The sequence below is a fragment of the Equus quagga genome, chromosome 13 (genome assembly GCF_021613505.1).
Source record: "Equus quagga isolate Etosha38 chromosome 13, UCLA_HA_Equagga_1.0, whole genome shotgun sequence".
NCBI classification, from domain to species: domain Eukaryota; kingdom Metazoa; phylum Chordata; class Mammalia; order Perissodactyla; family Equidae; genus Equus; species Equus quagga.
The window spans coordinates 3,398,313-3,418,278 of NC_060279.1; the positions used below are offsets into that span (position 1 = coordinate 3,398,313).

Sequence of the window (19,966 nt, forward strand, 5' to 3'; positions counted from 1 at the left end):
GAGGAAGGCAATCAGAGATAAAGATGTCGTTATGAGGCAGTTCTCTCATAGGGGATAATTAAAGCCATGAGGGCAGGCAAGAGAATTAAAGATGCGAAGAGAAAAATTTTAAAAAAGAAGAACCTGAGATGCATCTATACTTAAGGATGAACAGGAGGAAGAGGTGGTGACAAGAACTAAGAAAGAGCATTAGTAAGAGAGGGGAATCGGGGAGGTTTAGGGTAGTGGAAGTCAGAGGAGGGGAGAGTTTCAGAAAGGAAATGATCAGCAGTTTTAGCAGCTGCGGAGAAATCGTAAGAGATGAGTTAAAGAAATTTTGAATTTGGAAATAAGGGCGTGCCTCAAAGGGGAGGTCAATAGGGCAGGAAGGAGCCAGACTGGGCACAACAACAGGAGGGGCAAGGAGCGACTGATGAGAAGGAGTCTTTGGAGAAACTCAGCATCTTGTTACAGAAGAAAAATGGATGTTGAGATTTTAGCAAGATTGAAGGAACATTTCAGAATGAAAGACACATGGAAAATAAGGAAGGACAAGAGCAAATCTCTTCTGAAACAGAAGTGAATAAGGAGAGAAAATTTGAGGTGGATAGAAGATAATGTAGAATGATTTTTTAGCAAAATAGGAAGCAAGATCGTCTGCTGAGAGTGAGTAAGACAATGTGGCGACCTGGAGAGAAAAATTTGGAACAGTCACTGTGGAAAGTAAAGAACAGGGCTCCAGTAGATTGGGAAATGGTATTCTGAAGACCCAATTTTAGTCGTGGTTTTGCTATTTCCTCCAGTTTAGGTCTTGTATGGTATTTCCTCCAACCTAGCTCTCAAGACTCTGCACAGTCTGGAATCCTCCTCTACGCCCATTCTTGTCACATTAACCAATCAATCTCATCTTTGTGACTTGGCCCATCTCTCTTTATCTCTACTATCTTTCTCATTTTCATCTAATAATTTCCACTCTTCAACTCTCATCTGTCAAAACTTCAGCTGTGGTTCAGCTCCTTCTTTTCTGAAAACTTTATGGGACTTTTGGTCTTTATTACAGAAAAAGTGCAGTTGTCAGGAAGAATTGCTCTTTAATAGCAATCTCCTGAGCACATAAACCTTAATCCTGAGGATTAATAGCTTAATTGGGTAATGTCAGGGTTTCAGATCCTTCCTAGATCTATGTGATAACAAACATGGCCAGTCCATCATTGCGTTCTCCTGAGTAGCACTCAATGATAGACCAACTTCTGGAGGTCATTTCGTGCCCAGCCGTCAGTAGTAGGGGTGGTGGTGGTAGTTAACATTATATGTTCCAGGCAACTCAGCAAATGTGTTAAACTCCTCGCCTTTTATACTTGCTTAGGGTGGGATGGAGACCAGCACAGGGTGAGGTCATCAGTCCCTCAGCCCCAGGAAAGCCTGCTTTACCTAACATCACGGAAAGTGGATCATTTTTGTGGACCTAGTTTGAACCCTGCAGTATCCAAGGTTTCCGGGCTAGCTGGATTGCATCTTGTATAACCCTCTTGTGTTTATAAAAAGAAAAAAGAATTCTGGCATCAAATTCATATTACCTTTTCACTTAGGGGAAATGGTTGGCAGAGGAGAAAATCAACTATTGCGACATGTTATAAAGAATGAGGGCTAGTGAAGAGAAAGGAGATTGAGTAAACACTGGTGCTTTATTTCTTCTGTTAATTATTCATTGCACCAGTAGAGTCTCTGCCCATCCACTTCCGTCCAGCCAACCACAGGGGCGGAAGGTAGGACTTTTTGGTGGAGCAATTACTAGTAATCTTCAGGGTATTCCGGTAAGCTCTGATCTGGGGAGGAACTAGGACCATCAGAAATCAAGGCTGTTTTCTTCCTTGGGAAACTAACCAAGGCAGCTTGATAGAGTCTGCTACTTCTTCCTCAGCTGCCTGCAGGTCAGTGGACTACTTGGGGTACACTGGGGAAAAGGCTGGCAGTTTGGCCCTTTGAGGAGTGCAAGATTAGAAGGATAAGACAGAGACAAAAACTTGGGGACGTTTTCAGCAGACATCTTTGCAGAAGTTCTGCAGTGAGAGGTAGTGTGACTTGAAAAGTACTTTTAACCCCTTCTGGGCCTCAATTTTTTGTTATAAATGGGGAAATAATAACGCATACTAATAAAATAAACTGAAGCAGGAAAGAAGTAAGACATTGCTCTCATTATTCTATCTAAAAGGTGAGTGTATTGGTCCATTGGTCCTTTACCACCTCTCCACATAGGGGAGCTGCGGCAGGAGGGAAGCCAGCCTTCCCAAGGGGCTCACAGGGACCTACTGTTCATAGTCTACCTTCTGAAAATTGGTGCAGTTTCCTTTGGAGATTTGATTAACCCCTCCACATCTCCTCCGCCATGGGCAGCAAAGACCTTTAGATTTGATGACAAGAAGGGTGTTGATCAGCCTCTAGTTAGTTTCTGAAGCTGGCAGCCTTTGCTGTCTTCACCTCCTTGCTCTCCCTCACTCTCTGAATCTGGCTACGCTGATTACTCTTCCTTCTTGAAACTCCCTTCTCCCTTGGTTGAGCAGGACATAGTACGATTCTGGTCCTCGCTTCAATTCTTCAACTTCTCTTCTCTTTGCTAACCCCTGGTCTGTCCCTAAATATAGCAGCACAAGGAGAATGAAAAGGAGAGTGTCCAGAAGAGGAGGAAGCATCAACGAAGGTTTGCGTTAAGTGTAGAGATGCATTTCAATATAATATGAGCACAGAAGGAAGGAGCTGATAGAGAGAGAAAGACATTCTAGGAAGGGAGGGGAAAGTGTGGAAGCGAGTTCCTCCCGAAGTCTGAAAGCAATGTGGTTGAGAGTGCAGGTGTAAGCAAGGAGACAAGCCACCTGAGGCTGAAGAGAAATATCCTTTCCAGAGGTATCTGAATTTTCGAAGGAGGAGTTTAGACAAATAAATACACTAACTTAAAAGTAATCTCTAATCGAAGGAGAAATTTGGGGGCTGAGGATTTTCCCAGTGCCTCTCAAAGTGTACTGCATAGCCAATGCCAAGGACTTTTCACAAGAGACCCTCCATGTTGACTATAGTTCTTGACCTGATTTTATTTCTATAGGAATTTAGAAGGTGGTGAGGTTATTGAAATAGGAGGGCATTTGCTAGGGAAGTCTTAGCTTTTCAGTGGCAGTTACTGAATTCCGGACTTTGTAGGAAATAGAAAGATGATCTAAGTTTAATGTCATTGTTTTAGAGATGACAAACTGAGATCCAAGGAGCTGATGTAGCTTCTTCAGGATCACAGAATTGGATTGCAGTATTGCTGGGACTCAAACTCAGGTCTCCTCAAATGACAAGTCCTAGCCTCCATCTCTAGGCTGTGTGGTCTGCCGAGTCCTGTGAAGGTTCTGCTGCAGGACCACGGGAGTAGCGGTGGTGAACTGCAAATGCTACACCTGGCCCACTGAACCACCACACATCCTGAGAACCAGTAAGGGGAGTCGAATCACTGTATCACCTCTTCGAAGTTGACAAGGCACTTCACACACTTTACTTCATTTGGTCCTTAGTAAGACAGGTAGTCATTCTTACTCTGAAGATAAACTGAATTGAATTTCATTTATTCCACATTATTGGATAACTAGTATATGCCAGTTACAATACAAAGTTAGAATTAGAAATTTGAATAAATAACTTCTTTGTCTTCAGGGGACCTATGATGTATTTCAGGAGGCAAAAGTGAACAGATAGTTACAGATGCTGTTACAATTAAGGTATCATCAAAGTCTAGGAGAGCATAGAAGAGACTGATGTTTCGTGGTGGGGTTGAGCAATCCTTCACCAAAGAGGTGACATTTGATCTGGATAGTGCGTCAAGGGGAGGTTGGAACTAAGAGCACTCATACACAAGAGACATTACATGCAAATGCTTGCAGGTGTTTAAAAAAGTTCCAGGATGCATTTTGGGAAAGGTAAGCACCTTCCTAAGGTTGAAGCACAGTGTTTTAAGTAAGCAGAAGCAGTGGGAGAGTGGAGAGAGGTTTGGGCACCACGGTTGTTTTTAAGTAAATTCCTTTTTAGGAATATAACAGCATCAGTGTGGAAGAGGCCTTGCAAAATGTTTGGAGGCTTTTGCAGTGGTCTAGGGTGGGGTGAAGGGAATTATGAGAACCTAAAGCTGGACTACAGAAGTGGGGTGTAGGAGAGTGACAGATTCTAGTACTGCGATGGCCAATGTGACGGGACCTGTTGACTGAATATGGAAAGGCGGCAAGAGAATAGGTTAGGATGACTCGGGTTTCTATTCTAGGAGGCTGGATGGGGATTATTAGCTTAGCTGAGACGAAACAGAGGCCAAGCAGTGTTGGAAGGTGGATAGTACGTTCAGTTTGGGGTGTGTTGGATTCAAAGTGCCTGAGAGATAGAAATGAAGCAGTAGGAAAGACTGATCTGGGATTAAGTTATAACAGGAATTATGACTTCAATTTTTTTAAAAAGGGTTTTTTGCTTACATAAGAACTCTAACAAGTGGTTTCCAGGGGCAGGGGTGGGAGCTGGGGCGGTGGTGAGAGAAGTCAGGAAAGGTTGGCAAAAGGGTACGAACTTTCAGCTATAAGGTGAACAAGGTTTGCGGGTCTAACGTAAGACGTGGTGACTATAGTTAACACCATACTGAATAATTGAAATTTGCTAAGAGAGTAGAACTGAAATAATCCTGCCCAAAAAAGGATAAATATGCGACGTGATGGCTATGTTAATTAACTAGATAGTGAGGGGAAGTCTTTCCACACTGTGTTCTTGGGTCAAATCACCATGATGGACACTTTAAATATCTTACAATTTAGTCATACCCCAATAAGGCTGAAAATTTTTAAAAAAAGAAATCTAACAGAGCCAAAGTTTCAGTTTACTTTCAGGATTGCAAGCGAAGGAGAAAGTGTAATAATTTATTTCAGGATTTGCAAAGAAAACTCGCAAGTGTCTAGAACTTTCAAAAACAGAAATGTTAGTTTAAATGTTATCCCAAACGAAAAACAATTTGCTAAGATAACCAGTCAGAAATATAGACTTTTCCAGGGTTAAAGGTTACATTCAAGCGACAAAGCAACAATCTCTAAAGTGCGGGAACGACTCCTTCGTTAGAAATAACATCTGTACGATCAGTCTCATGATGAAGACGTCTGCTCTGCTGCAGCTGCAGGAGAGAAGAGAGGAGTTCCTCCTGATTTTGCTGAGATTTCTTTCAGCAACTTTTAGACAGGCCCACAGTTTTAAGGTGAGCACTGGAATTCCGCCAGTTAGCAACAAGAGTAAAGGAGACAGGCCTGACTGACTCAAAATTTACATGTGGGAGGGAATAGGGCAGAATAAGATTTTTATTAACGGTTGAGTTTATGGAACACGGAAGTTTCGCTCCTGCAGGGGATAACTGGGCCCAGATGTCTGTGAGTGAGTCATGGATGATGGCCAAAGTCATGGGCGGAGATGAGCTCCTCTCAGGAAGACACTGAAGGTTGAGGGAGGACAAAGCCCCAGGACAGCACCCCTTGGGCACCAGAGTCTGCTCTGAGTGTGAGCTGGGTCTCACTATTACCAGGGGCCACAGTGAACACCCGACCAAGGGCTCCTGGCCCAAGTCCAGGGGGCTTTCCTCTGCACCCGGGCTTCACTAAAGTCCCTTGGCGATGCAATCATTGTCATTTTACATAATTACTATGATGATGTTTTGACTCTAGGAGTTCTAGTCCTGTCAGAGTCACATTCCAACACCAATTCTGTCACTCTCTTCCCTAACATTTCTTTTGAAGACTTCAGATATCAGTCGTAAGCCAAACCAGAATCAGAGTTGTAACACTACACTGTAACGGGGATATGGAAATTGACCTGGAGGATGGGAGAGGGCGTTGGAGAAGGGACTGGCAGAATGAGCAGGATTGAAGAGGGAAGGGCAAGAGGGCAGATGATATGGGCAGGGGTGGGAGCTGGAAAGGGTTTGGAGCTGTCAGGGATGCAGGTCCAGCTGGAGCACAGGGCTCAGACCTAATGCTGAAAACCTCGTCACCAGCAGCCGATTCCTGAAGGATCAGTTCACTGCAATCAATTTGCTGAATTTATCAAATTGTCAATTGACCGAACATTGCTTTAAGAAATATTCATTTTGAATATATTCAAAGGTTATGAATATATTCTTTTTGAACATAGCTCATGAATATGTTCTCTGTTTCAGCATTTAAAGTATTTTTGTTTAATTTCTTAAAAGTAAGGACTTAATCTTATGGCTGTATTTTTATAAATATATTCATGAATATTTTCCTGCGTATATTCAATGTATGTATTCTTTTTGTGACTATCGTAACAACTGAGACAATTCACATGGGAAATGTGCACTTTACACTACTATCCTCTTGATTTTTTATAGTCAAATTCTATTTTGCCAAAATATTGGTATTTTAAACTCTCTTTCTTCAATTTCACTGAAATTCAATAAATATACCAATCTAGAGTCTTAACAAAAATTAAACTCATTCCTATAGTTTTTATATTCATAACAGTTTTTATTAGGTGGGAGAAATTGATCATATTTGGTACATTTCAGTGATGATTTCTTGGACTGGTTTTCTTCATGTGGAACTTGCCTTACCCCCAGCTGTCTCCAGTCTCATCAGATTGTTAGAGTAGAAGGAGAGACTAGAGACTGAAAGGGAGGTCCTAGGGAAAGAGAGAGGGGGAAACAAAAATGAAAGGGGATGTGTAAAGGCCCAAAACACTGGTCCTGGCTCCTCCTAACCTCTTTAGACCACTTCAATTCATTTAGTACAAATTCTCTAAACACATTCTTAGGAAATGAACACATTTGATAAGTTGTTCATTAGCTTGAATTTATTTTTTGGTAGAATTGTCCTAGCAGACATGATAAGATGTGCATGGGATGGAGTTGCTCACAACTGACAGCAGGTGGAGGAATGGCTTCATCAGAGCTGAATTTTGGAGAGATAAGATTACATCAGTTATTTCTCAATGAAGAAGTTACGTCCCTTCACATAGCATGAAAGGCAACTATAAATTTTTTCCCCCTATAACGTGGGACAGAAACATCTTTGACGAAAATATTGAGGAGACTCCCTTTATCTAAATGGATATGTGCTTCGTATGAATTATGGACATGGGGGGAGTGTAGAATCATCTGGAGCTAACAGAGATATCAGAATGAAAGATCAATTCAATGTTTCATTGGGGGTTAACTTCATGTACTCCTTTGAGGACAAGGTCTATTTCTAATGTGAATTTAAGATATATTGCTTTTTCCAAAGGGAACGGGAATGGTGGTGAAGAGAAAAATGTCCCTCATGATTTTGCTTTAAGTAAATCTTTAAATAGTCTGATTAAATAATGAAGGCACATTTGTCATGTGTATTTCTCTCTTTCTTTATATATTTGTATGTATCGACATATATAGATGCTTATATATCTCTATATACAAAACCATTTTTTCAAAACTGCAAATTATGCAATTAGATGGTTGATTGCTTTGGTTGACAGTTGCCATGAGGGACTCCCAAAACTATTTATAGGGATCCAACTCCTTTCCTCTAACTCATCACCTTCCTGCCTTTTGGTTTGTTTTGTTTTACGTTTCTTCCCTCTTCTCTAACTCCTCTGCCATTTCCTTGGCCCGTCATCTCTGCGGCTCACCTGGCCAACTGCAATAGTCTTCTTAATCAGCCTCCCTGTTTCTTCTCTCTGTTCGCTTCATTCTTTCATGTACACATCTGCCAAGGCGTTCTTCCTAAAGCACAATAATGTGTCACTCCTTAGCTTAAAAACAAAAACTGACAAATAAAATCCAAAACAAAAAAATAATGGCTCTTTACTCCCCAAAGAGTAGCATCTGTAAATTCCTAAACTTTACCCTGACATCCCATTTAGACACATAAACTGCCCCCTCCGTAACAACTATCTCTCCATCTCAGATACCTTACTTTCCAGCCAAGTTGAAGTACTATCTACTGTTCCTCCAATTTGCCCTGCATCCATTCTCTAACTTTTACAGCTTGCATAACTCAGCTACAGCCACCTCCCTTCTCTCCACCTGGAATTAAACTCTCCCTGAACAGAGTGCTTCCACAGAGGCTAAAACTCACTGTCTTGTGTTGTAACATCTGTGCTCACATCTTTTCTTCCCCTCTAGGCTGTAATGTCCCTGAAGACATGGATCCCATAGCATTTATCCTAGTGCTTTGTGACAAGTAGGAATTCAATGACTTTATTAAATTGAGTTCTTTCAGCAGAAGAATGTGGGAGAAGCATCAGGCCATGCATCCCCCAAGAGCTCCAAACGGGACCCTTCATAGAAAGTGGAAAACGGCAGCCTGGCCCTTCTCTAGGCTGTGGAGACTCTCTGATCCAACTCTGTTCCAAGTGACCTTGGTCATTGCTCTGTTGGCTACTGTTCTTGGTGAGTAATGGGGAGATAAAGTCAGATGGGCAAGAAACATCAAAGATCATTCACTCATTCACTTTTAAGACTAACAGGGAGATGATTAAGCTTTCAACAGAGATCCAGCTTCCGTGACAAAGAGTTTATTTGAACTTGGGATTTATTAATTTGGAATTTAAGGGGATTTGGAATTATTTGGAATTTAGGGGGATTTGCTTTACCCATAAAAGAGGCAGTTTCTTAGACACTTCCCTCTAGAGTTCCTTCTCCAGGAATTTCCAAAACAATCTGTCTCCCAACCACGACTTGAACAAATCCATGTTATCTGTCAGTCTGACTGAACAATTTTTACTGCCTGTGGGCTTACCCAGAATGGAGAGGGGAAGCGCATACTTCTACTGGGGCTCCTAAAAGGTAAATTGGTCCTGTATTTTGTTCTTACAAGGAAAGTAGAATTAAGATTTTTACATTTCAAGAGCTCCACGCTTCTCCCCTCATATCATTCAAAATCCAAAAGGTGCAAAAAAGTACAAATTAAAAATGTTATTCTTGTCTATCTCCCAGCCACTCAGTTTCCCTTTCATGAGGCAACAAATACATAATATTATTATCAATGAAATAATATGTTTCTGTTGAAGAAAACTGTAGGGACTTCTGGCTTTGCCTGGATGCATCTGACTCAGCAGATATGGAGAATCTAATAGGCCAATGAAATCATGTCTTCTATCCTTTTAAGATAGGTAATCTCATATAACAGAAGAGGAGAACAACTTCCGCCTTTGATCATTATCGTTGTCATTACCACTTATCAACAAACATGGATTACTGATCACTCACTGGATTCTTTGAACAATGAGGTTAATAGGAGTTATTATTTTTCTTGATTAGAGGAGAAAAGAACAGTTCCTGCTCTAAAAATCACGCTACTGAAACATTAAGATGCTGAGTGCCAACCTATAACTTTTGGTGCTCTTTGTCATTTCGGTGTCCAGGTGATTGTGGTCCCCCACCGAATCTATTGTTTGCTTCTCCAATAAATGAGTTGAATGAGACAGACTACAAAGCTGGAACTATTCTAAAATACAACTGCCGCCCTGGCTACAGTAAGATCAGTTCAAAAAATTCGCTTACCTGTCAACACGGAGGTGTTTGGAAATATATTCCCTTCTGTACCAGTAAGTAGGAACATTTATTTTTCTTATTTGAGATTTTTCTTTCTTTGCCACATTGTCTCAGAAACTGAGCTTTCTGAATGCAAATGAGAGTTTTTGGTCATTAAGAAATCATCTAGTTTGTCCGTTAGTGATTTCAATGTACGCCTGTGTGCCACTTTTTGAAAAACAGAAACAAACACACAAATAAATAAAGAGAAAAATTAGGAACTACCTAATTGTATTGAAAAATAAGTCTATCCTTTGCATAATTCAGCAAACATTTCCTTCAGAAATGAACTACAAATTCAGTTTTAATACATTGAAAACCAGATTCACTCTCTACAAAATTATAAAGTTATGTGGCTAGGAAGTGGTAATACAGTTTCCGAAGAAACGTCACCCCAAATAACCACCGTGTTGGAAGAAGATGCTGTGTTTCACTCTCAGTCGAGAATACATTCTATGATGTTTTTCCAGTTGTAAGGTATCAATATATAATCTTTTTTTGTTCCTCTTGTGACCAAGAACATGCATTTTTGAGTGGTCTAAGTTCAAAGTACATGCCACAGACATAGAACGGAGTGTGGCTTCCTGGTCAACGTGTTAAGTCCTGGACTAAAGATTCCGTTACCACAGTGATTTAACTGAGCATTTTTCTCTAATGGTAAAAGGTACTAGAAAAAAATGAGGTCAAATTTTGTATTCATTTTTCCTCCAAAATAAAAGTTCAGCGAGTCAATATCAGAGATAAGTTTGGATCTGAGCCTCTGGGTCTTTCTGGGAGCAGAGGGCGAAGCAAATCCATCAGTCTTCTTTTCTGATGCCGTAGCTCTGAGTCCTCGGAATCACTAATCATCATTTTAATTTTTCTCTCAGAGAAACGATGCAGAAACCCAGGAGAATTACATAATGGGCAAATAAGTAAGACAGATCTCTCTTTTGGATCACGAATAGAATTCAGCTGTTCAGACGGGTGAGTGTGAGGCAATCTAGAAACAACACTTCCTGAAAATTAATTTTAAAAAATAGCTAATGTGTTCATATATTTCTAAAGCAAAAATGAGGTGAAAAGTATACACTGACAATTCTCACCTCCCCTCTATCGCCATCCACCCCATTCCTTCCTGTCCTTAAACAGGGATCCGCTTTTATTGGTTTCTTATGTATCCTTCTAGTGTTTACTTTTACAAATACAAGCTAAGAAATTAGTATATATTTTTATTTTGCACCTTTCCAATAGCAAATGTAGTTTTGAATCTTGCTTTAATTTTTACTTATCAATATATACCGAGTATGTTTACATACTTGTGCATAGAGTTTCCTCATTAATTTCCTTGTATAACTGGGTAGCCTATTATTGTGTGATGTACCATGGATTAATAATCTCTTTGCTGGATCCATGGATATTTCCTATCTTTTGCTATTCTGAACAGTGCTCTGATGTATTACCTTGAACATTAGCATTTTGTCCACGTGTACTTATATCTGTAAGTTCCCAGAGTGAGATTTCTGGATCAAAGAGTACATATATTTGAAAATTTGAATGATATTGCCAAATTGCTTTCCCTAGGGGTTACATGGATTTGCAGAGTACGCAAATGTCTCTTTCTGTAAACTTTCCAACTAAGTATGTTGTCAAACTTTTGAAAACTTGTCAAATTTTTGAAATTTTTCCAATCTAAGAGGTAAAAATGAAATCTCACTATAGTTTCAACATATTTTTCTCTTATTGTGAATGAAGTTGAGCATATTTTTACATATTCAAGAGATATTCATTTGTGAACTGTTTGGCATGTCCTTTGATGATTTTTTTCTATTAACTTATTGAACTTCTTATTCTTAATTTCTAGGATATATGGACATAAAGACACATACACGAGCCTAGGCATATTAGGGTTTAGCCTTTGCTTCTAATATGAGCTGCAAATTTTTCCCCAAGTATATTATTTTTCTTTTGACTTGGCTATTGGTATGTTTTTTCCTCTCAAGGAGAAATTGTTTTTTATGCTGTCAAATTTATCAATCTCCTTTTTAAAAATGGCTTTTACATTTTAGGTCTTAATTTGAAAGGTCTTCCCCAGTATAAGATTTTAAACCATGTATTTGCCTAGATTTCTTCTAATTTTATGTTTTCATATTGTTTAATGGTCAAAGCTTTGATCCATTTGGAGTCAATATGTACAGTGTGCAGTATGAGGTACATGGTGGTGTAGTGGTTAAGATGCTGCGCTCTCACTGCCGGGGCAGGGGGCTCCTTTCCACTCGTCTGTCAGTTGTCATAGTGTGGCAGCTGCATATCGCTGTGATGCTGAAAGTTATGCAACTGGTATTTCAAACACCAGCAGGGTCACCCATACTGGACAGGTTTCAACAGAGCGTCCAGACTAAGACAGACTAGGAAGAAGGACCCGGCCAGTCACCCCCAAAAAGTGGAATAGCAGTGGAGTATTGTCTGATACAGCACCCGGAGGGTGAGAGGATGGCACAGAAAGACCAGGCAGGGTTCCGCTCTGCGGTCCGCAGGGCCTCTAGGAGTCAGGATGGACTCAAGGTACTGAAAACAACAAATGAAGGACATATCCTAGTCTATATTTTCCATATGGCTTTCCTGTTATCCAATATCACTTATTTAAAAATCCATCTTCAATCTACTAAATACACATCGGGGTCTATTTTTGGGTTTTCTATGCAATGCCGTTGTTTTACCCATATATTCACACGCGCATTCATGGTCATCCACTTATTGAGGCTTTATAATATGTTTTAATAGCCAATGTGGGCAGATCTACATTATTGTTCTTCTTTTTTGGAATTTTCCTGACAATATTTATCTGTTTATTTTTCTATATGAACTTTAAAGTTAGGCATATTTTTGAGACAGTTTTGGATTAGTTTTTAACTTAATTTTAGAAGAATCGTTTTGGTTTTTTGTTGTTTTTTAGTCTCCCTAGGCAAGAATCTATTACTGTAGGGGAGGCAAAACTTTTCCTCTACCCTCTTAGGGTCTCCGGTTGGGCCCGAGAATTAAGTTGACATAAGGCAAATTGACAGGAGAAAAGCATAGAAATTTTATTTTTACGTGTACCTGGGAGCCTTAACAGGAAAATGAAGGCCCAAAAAGCAGTTAGGCCTAAGTGCTTATATATTAGATTGAACAAAGAGTAGTAACTGTGAAAAAGTAGTAAGTAAAATATATGGAGAGGCCAAAGGAAGATAAGGACTGTTTTTAACGAGGCCTGTTGGTCCAGATTTCCCTTGGTCTCAACTCCCCCTCTCTGGTGATGAGTGTCTCTCCTTCAGATCTAAGGAAGGGCATCTTTCACATGGGAGTTCGAACTACTGCTTTCAGTAAGGAAAGGAGGGGTCAGAGCGCCCTTCTTGCATCTGCTGTTTTTCAAGTGCATTTACCTTGAAATAATCCTTATACCCAAGTGGCACATTTTGCCATGGCATATTCTGTGCCATTTGTTTTAGTCTTTTTCTCTTGTTTCTTCAGGAGTGTTTCAAAGTTTTCTTCACATAGATTTTGCATTTCTTGAAGTGTTTAAACCTAGGCATTTCATTTTTGCTATTTAAAATGTATCTTTTCTTCCATTATATGTTCTGATATATATATATAATTGATTTCTGCTTGTTAATTTGATATCTCAGCTAACTTCTTGAATTCTTTTATTATTTATAATAGTCTTTCAGTTGAATTCTCTTGGGATTACCCAGTTTGCAATCATATCATCTGTAAATAGTGGTTGTTTTACCTCCTACTTTCTAATTTTTATATTCCTAATTTCTTTTTCTTTCTATGTCAGTTGTATTGGTCAGGATTCACTCTGAGCAACTATATTTATATATATAGTATATGTGTGTATCTATATGTATATAGTATATATATATATATACGTGTGTGTGTGTGTGTGTATATATATATATATACTATATATATGATAAAGGATTTATTATAGGGATCTGACTTGATACAGTTGTGGGAGCTGGTTGAACAGTGTACAGGAGGCTGTTTCTTCTTTGTCTGGTGCTGTGGCCTGAAATCAGCAGGATAGGCAGCCAAAAAGGGAAGATGGGGGCCAGCCCAGTGGTGTAGTGGTTAAGTTCCTGTGCTCTGCTTCAGCAGACTAGGGTTTGCAGGTTTGGATCCCAGGCACAGACCTAGCACTGCTAGTCGAGCCATGCTGTGGTGGCATCCCACATAAAATAGAGGAAGTTAGGCACAGACATTAGCCCAGTGACAATCTTCCTTAAGCAGAAAAAAAAAAAGGAAGGATGGCAACAAGTGCTAGCTCAGGGCCAATCTTCCTCAGGAAAAAAAAAAGGTTTGTTGTTTACCTGAAATTCATGTTTAACTAGGCACCCTGGTCATTTATCCTAGGTATTTTAATTTGCTAAATTTGGCAACTTTAGTTTAATGGAACTCTTTTTGTACCCCATGTGCCACATAATGACATTTCAGCCAGTGGTGGACGGCATTTATGACAGGGATCCCATGAGATTAGTACCATGCAGCCTAGGTGTGTAGTAGACTACACCATCAAGGTGTGTGTAAGCGCATTCTATGATGCTTGCCCTATGATGAAATCACCTCATGTATGTATCCCCATTGTTAAGCAATGCATACATAAGCACATACGTGTATGTGCATATATGTGCTATTTATATATATATTTTATATTTAGAAATATTCAAACTTTGGTTCTAGTGGTTACCTTTATACATTTACATTTATATAATATCATTATTCCCCATTATCGCTAGTCAGTTTAAATTTGTTCCTTGTTATGAGCAACAGGAAACTTATCTTGTACCCTCTCTTCTCCTTCCCACCTCCTCTGTCTTTTCTATGAGTAAATTTATGTCATTTGTGTAATCTCAGTGTTTACTTTGTATTTAACATTAAACGCTCACATGTGTCTATAGCTTGAGTCCACTCCCAACCCTTGCAATGTGGGAGTGGGAGAGTTTGTTTTCCTGTCCACTCTCGATCTCATCTCCTATTTTTTGCTAGTTATTTCATTTCAGCACTGTCAGAGCAGTGCCAAACATCTATATTTTTATTTCATTAACATTTGTATTTCCTTCAGCCACTCTTAGCCCCACCTTTCTTTTTGTCTTAGATCGCCACATTCAATGCCCACCACCACTTTTTTGTTTTTTAGGTTTTTGTTTTTGCTAAAGTTTTCCTGTCATTGCTTGGTTGGCTGTAATTTGTCCTCTGGTAATTTCTTAAAAAAAAAAACCTCCAAGTGAAAATTATTCCTTGAGTTCTTGCAGGTTCAAATAATATCCAAGACCTTGATACTTAAAAAATAATGTGGCTGGATAGAAAGTCCTTGGCTCATCTTTTCTCTTCCAGATCATCTCGTTGACAGTGCTGCACACCTTTGGTTGGTAGGTGTTGCTGTGCAGAACTCTGGCACCAGCCAGGAGTTTTTGTCCCTAGATGGGACTTGGTCTTTGTTTGGCTGTCCAAAGATATTATTCTTTATCTTTGAAATCTAGTAATCCTACTCTTAGCTGTTTTGATGTGGACCATTTTGGTTCAATTTTTTGCTGCTATGTGATGTGCAATTTTAAAGTGTAGATTAAAGTAGTATTTTATTTCTGTAACAGTTACTTAAAATACATTTAAAATAGCTATTTTATTCTGTTTTGTGTTCCTTCTTCAGGTTCTCCAATTATGTGTTGATTCTCCTTTGCTTAGCATTTATATCTGGCATTTTTCTCTAATCTTTCTTCTTCTTGTTTCATTTTGTTTGATTTTTTCATGTTTATCTTGTTTTCCGTATTGTGTGTGGTTTCTGAGAGGGAAAGTGAGAAGATTCAGAACTAAGGTGCTGTTGGAACACCAAGGTGTTCCTATCGGAATAACCAAAAACAATACTTTTCATTTATTTTCTTGGCTAGGTTAAAAAATTAAATTTTTAAGAAATTTCAAAATTAAAAAAACGCTTAATTCTCTCTGTATTTTATCTTATTAAATGATTCATTTTCTTTAAGTTATTAAATAAATTTCTGGGGCTCTTAAATCGCTGAAGGGCGTGTTTGCCTTAGTGCTCAATCACACGGTAGGGTCATTCCTCGGGGACAGTACAATTTGACATCATATTAACAATGCCATTTGTTTTCTCTGTTACCATAATACATAGAGTGCAGTAAGACAAACTAAAGAAAGCTTAGGATTTGTCAAGAGCAATAAAAGTGAGGGTCGTGAACAGGCAGTTAATGGTGTACAGAAGACAAGCATCTGGAAGTCAGAAAGAGGCTGAAAACCAGAGGGCATGAGGTTTGGGGGCCAATAATCTAGCTGGTGCTTATCCAAAAAACCTGCAGCACACACTCAAACGAGTCTTTTCCCCTACATTGTCCTGCTTGAGCTCTGAATGAACGCCACGCCTGATCTAGCAGATGCTCCATAATAGATAATAGAGTAAAAGCATAGATGTGCAAACACACATCTCATTGCAGTGATGACATTTTACTGAATGGAGTCCTCAATGGAAAGCGGTATCCGAGAAAACATTATTGCTTCATTTTTAATATTGACTTGCAATTACATTTGTTCAGATCCTTTTATCCAATTTAATTTAGGATAGGAAGAATTCCATTAAAGTCTTTGATCCTAAAAAGCTTAATATTGTGGTTTAAATGAATAAAGGAAAAAATAAACAAATTAGACTTTCTCCTTGATGTGATGAGGTTTAACTCCAAATTGGCCCAAATGGTAATTAACAATCAAGAGAGCACTTTTTCATTTTTAAATGTTGAACAAAAATTCCATTTGTCCAAACCTCTTTGGCAATTTATGTTTAGAGTAAGATGAATTCCACTAAAATCTCTGACTTATCTTATCCAGATATATCTTAATTGGCTCAACCACTAGTTATTGTGACATCCAAGATAAGGGAGTTGACTGGAGTGATCCTCTCCCAGTATGTGTAAGTAAGTAAAGATTTTTTCTGACTTGACTATAAACCTAAACCATGTTAGGTAATAAAACTCCTGTGAATTTTTGCTGCTTCTTGAGCCCTCCATTAGAATTTGCCTCATGAATGTTAGATTTGCAAGGATGCCTTCCCTGACCATTTCTTTCTCTTCACTCACTCATCCCAGTTGCCAAGTGTGAGGCCCCTCCAACCATCAGCAATGGGAAGCACAGTGGTGGAGATGAAGACAGCTACACGTATGGCTCTTCTGTCACCTACAGCTGTGACCCTCACTTCTCAATGATAGGCAAAGCCTCCATTTCCTGCACAGTGGAGAATAAAACGATAGGTGTCTGGAGCCCAAGCCCTCCGACTTGTAAACGTAAGTCACAGTGATGAATTCTGGTTTGAGTTGTTTGTTTAAAAGAAAAAGGAAGGTGAGTTTACTGGGGGAAATGGAATGATTCAAAGACAAACTAATTATTGCAATGGTATGGTCATTTATTTTGTTAACTGATACTTATAACGCTATACCAGTATATAGTAACAAGCAGCACTAATAGCTCACTGGCTTTCCCAAGTAAAAGTTGACTCTAATACATACTGAGTCTGCTGCATGTCCAGGAGACTCTCTGGGGAAGCTGTAGTCTGGCGTTAGTTTAGCAACCGGCTCAGCAGTTCAGGTTGCTTTGATCCTGTGGCACATCTGTATCAAAATGTGCTTTCACAGTCTCTTCAGTAGAGGAATAGAGGAAAGCAAACCATGCCCTGGCTTTTAAAAGCTTTGGCCTGGAAGTGACCACATATCACTTTATATTGCAGCCTTTTGTCCAAGACCAGTAGTGTGGAGACCCCACCTACTCTAAGGGAAGTGGGGAATATCATCTTTTGTCTGTTCAGGAAGCAGAACTGGAAATATTGGTTAGCACTTATAACAATCAACCACACATTGCCCAGAAGGCAAGCAGAACCAGCTAAACATCAGAAGGTCAACAGGATGAAGCAAATAGTAATTAAGCCAGAAGGTATATTGCGATATTGTTAGTTTGCCAATCTAAAGCATCTTCCTTCACTACTAAGTGCCTACTCAGTATCATTCACTATTCTGATTCATCACAGCACACAATCTAACCAGGAGTTGAGAGAGCATTGATACTGCAAGCAGTTCCAAATGCCTGGAGTCTAGACTGCAAGAGGTAGAAACGGCAGAGACTGAGGCTGGAAAGTTAGCAGAGCCAGCTTATGAAGGGCCTTGTGTGTCAGTCTCAGCAGTTCAGAGCAAATGTGAGGGTGGACATCGAAAGGCTTTAATCAGGGAAGTAAATGTCCTGCATTTTAGAAAGAGAGTTCTGGCTGCAGAGTGGACAAGAATTTGAGGTGGGAAAAAACTTACTCCATAGACACCTGTTGCAACCATCCAGCCAGGCAGTGAAGTGGCTTCCACTGTAGTCATGGCAGTAGGCCTGCAGAGAAGTCGACAGAGTGAAACAGAATTAAAGAGCAGGACTCATCGGGCTTGAGGACTGACTGCCAGGGGAGGGGCAGTTTGTTCTTGTCTGCTCTTTGCTTGTGAGGGCGCAGATCTCTGGTGACTTGGCTGCCTTTTCATCATGACCGCCATATTACCATTGGCCACTGACCCACCACTCAAATCATCTGGGAAAGTAGACCCTTATAAGGGAATGATTTGGAGGCTTTGAGATTCGGGCTTTGGGGGTTAGATATTGTTAGAATTTTTTAAACTGAGACATAATTGACATATAACATTATATTAGTTTCAGGTGCACAACATAATGATTCGATATTTGTATATATTGCAAAATGAGCACCACAATAAGTCTAGTTAACATCAATCACCATACATAGTTACAAATTTGTTTTCTTGTGATAAGAACCTTTAAGATCTACTCTTTTAGCAACTTTCAAATATACAGTACAATGTTGTTAACTATAGTCACCATGCTGTACTTTATATCCCCATGACTTATTTATTTTATAAATGGAATTTTCTACCTTTTTACCACCTTCACCCATTTCCGCCACCCCCACCCCCACCTCTGGCAACCACCAATCTCTGTATCTATGTTGCTAGGGACTTTTTGATAAGAAAGTTGTAGGACTTTATCCACAATGACTAACATGATGAGACCTCACATTGCTGAGGTTCCTAGGAACTGAAAGGATATATATATAAAGCTTTAAAATGTTTTCTTTGTATCTATTTGTATATACTTGTATCAGGTCTTCCTTGGAACCATACCAACAATAGTCACATCCTTATTGTCATTTCTCTTTTATAACTGAGATGTCCTTTCTTATGCTTCTTTAGATGTTGTCTGTCATAAGCCACAGGTTCCAAATGGAGTCTTTGTCTCTGGATTTGGACCCCTCTATACTTACAAAGACGCTATTGTGTTGGACTGCAAGAAGGGTTATGTCCTCACAGGCAGCAGTTTAATCCATTGTGAAGCTGATAACAACTGGGACCCTCCTCCTCCTGTTTGTGAGCTCAGTGAGTATGGACTGAAGGAGTTTCAAGATACCCAGAAATGTTGGTGGGGGCATACTTGTATGCCTAAGCCCACTTGAATCATAGTAAAAACTTAAATTTAAATCAGTAATTTCCCTTATTTTTTTCCTTGGAAAAAAGAATAATTATGGTATGCTGTGCAAAGTCACATAACATCATGAAAGTCTGCTCCATACAGTTGTGCAAATTGTGCGCACTCCAACCCGAAGAGGAGACATTAACATTGTAGACATTTTGGATTAGTATATTTATGTCAACGATGTTCCTATAGTTGATAGAAAATTGTTTTGTTCTAACAGAATCATTATATTATGATAATTATTTTGAAAGATAAATAGTAAAATGTCCTGAGGGAAAAAAAGTCTTTTTCTAACTTGTGCAAAAGCATTGTATGGAGTAACTGTGATTCTAATACTCTGAAATTATAAACCCACACAGATCATTAAAAATAATGCTAATAGTAGCAATGATAGCTTGGTGCTAGTGCAGGTACATAACAAGGATTAACTCAATGAATCCTTCCAGCAATTGTGGGCACTATTATTATCCTCAATTTACAGATGAAGAACCCATCACAGAGGTTAAGTGACTCGCCCAAGGTCACACAACTGGAAATGGGAGGAAGCCGCTAATGACTTTGCTCTCACTTTTACCTTCATGAAATGTCAAGAACCTTACCCGGGGGGACTTCTGGAATAGTGGTGCAAAAAGCTTGGGGAAACTTCTCTCCTAGAGAGGCATCTATTAAACTTGTCAAGATTAGCAAAGAAAACCATGCAAAGTCTCTGGATTGATCAAGGGTCTTACAAGAAATTGATAAGCATTTATTAAAAAAAAAATCTATGGAGACTTGGAACAAACAATGGGAAGCCATTACATTAGAGCTAGGATTTGTACTCGGCTCCCAACAGCCTTATGGGAGAACTGTTTCAGTAGGCTCACAAGTGGCAATTCC

General features: G+C 39.4%; 1 protein-coding gene across 3 annotated transcripts in view; it reads left to right on the top strand.

Moving 5' to 3' along the window:
• The first annotated feature begins 1,752 nt into the window (after positions 1 to 1,752).
• Positions 1,753 to 19,966, top strand: part of C4BPA (complement component 4 binding protein alpha) — a 32,589-nt gene continuing 14,375 nt past the window's right edge. The window contains exons 1-7 of one of the 3 annotated variants that reach the window (XM_046682958.1): positions 1,753 to 1,910; positions 8,244 to 8,413; positions 9,388 to 9,570; positions 10,426 to 10,522; positions 16,412 to 16,497; positions 16,669 to 16,863; positions 18,811 to 18,993. In XM_046682958.1, the coding sequence (XP_046538914.1) occupies positions 8,251 to 8,413; positions 9,388 to 9,570; positions 10,426 to 10,522; positions 16,412 to 16,497; positions 16,669 to 16,863; positions 18,811 to 18,993 (907 nt within the window). In that variant the 5' untranslated portion in view covers positions 1,753 to 1,910; positions 8,244 to 8,250. Of the gene's footprint in view, positions 1,911 to 8,146; positions 8,414 to 9,387; positions 9,571 to 10,425; positions 10,523 to 16,411; positions 16,498 to 16,668; positions 16,864 to 18,810; positions 18,994 to 19,966 lie in introns of all 3 variants that reach the window. The other 2 variants (XM_046682959.1, XM_046682960.1) reach the window with 2 other exon arrangements.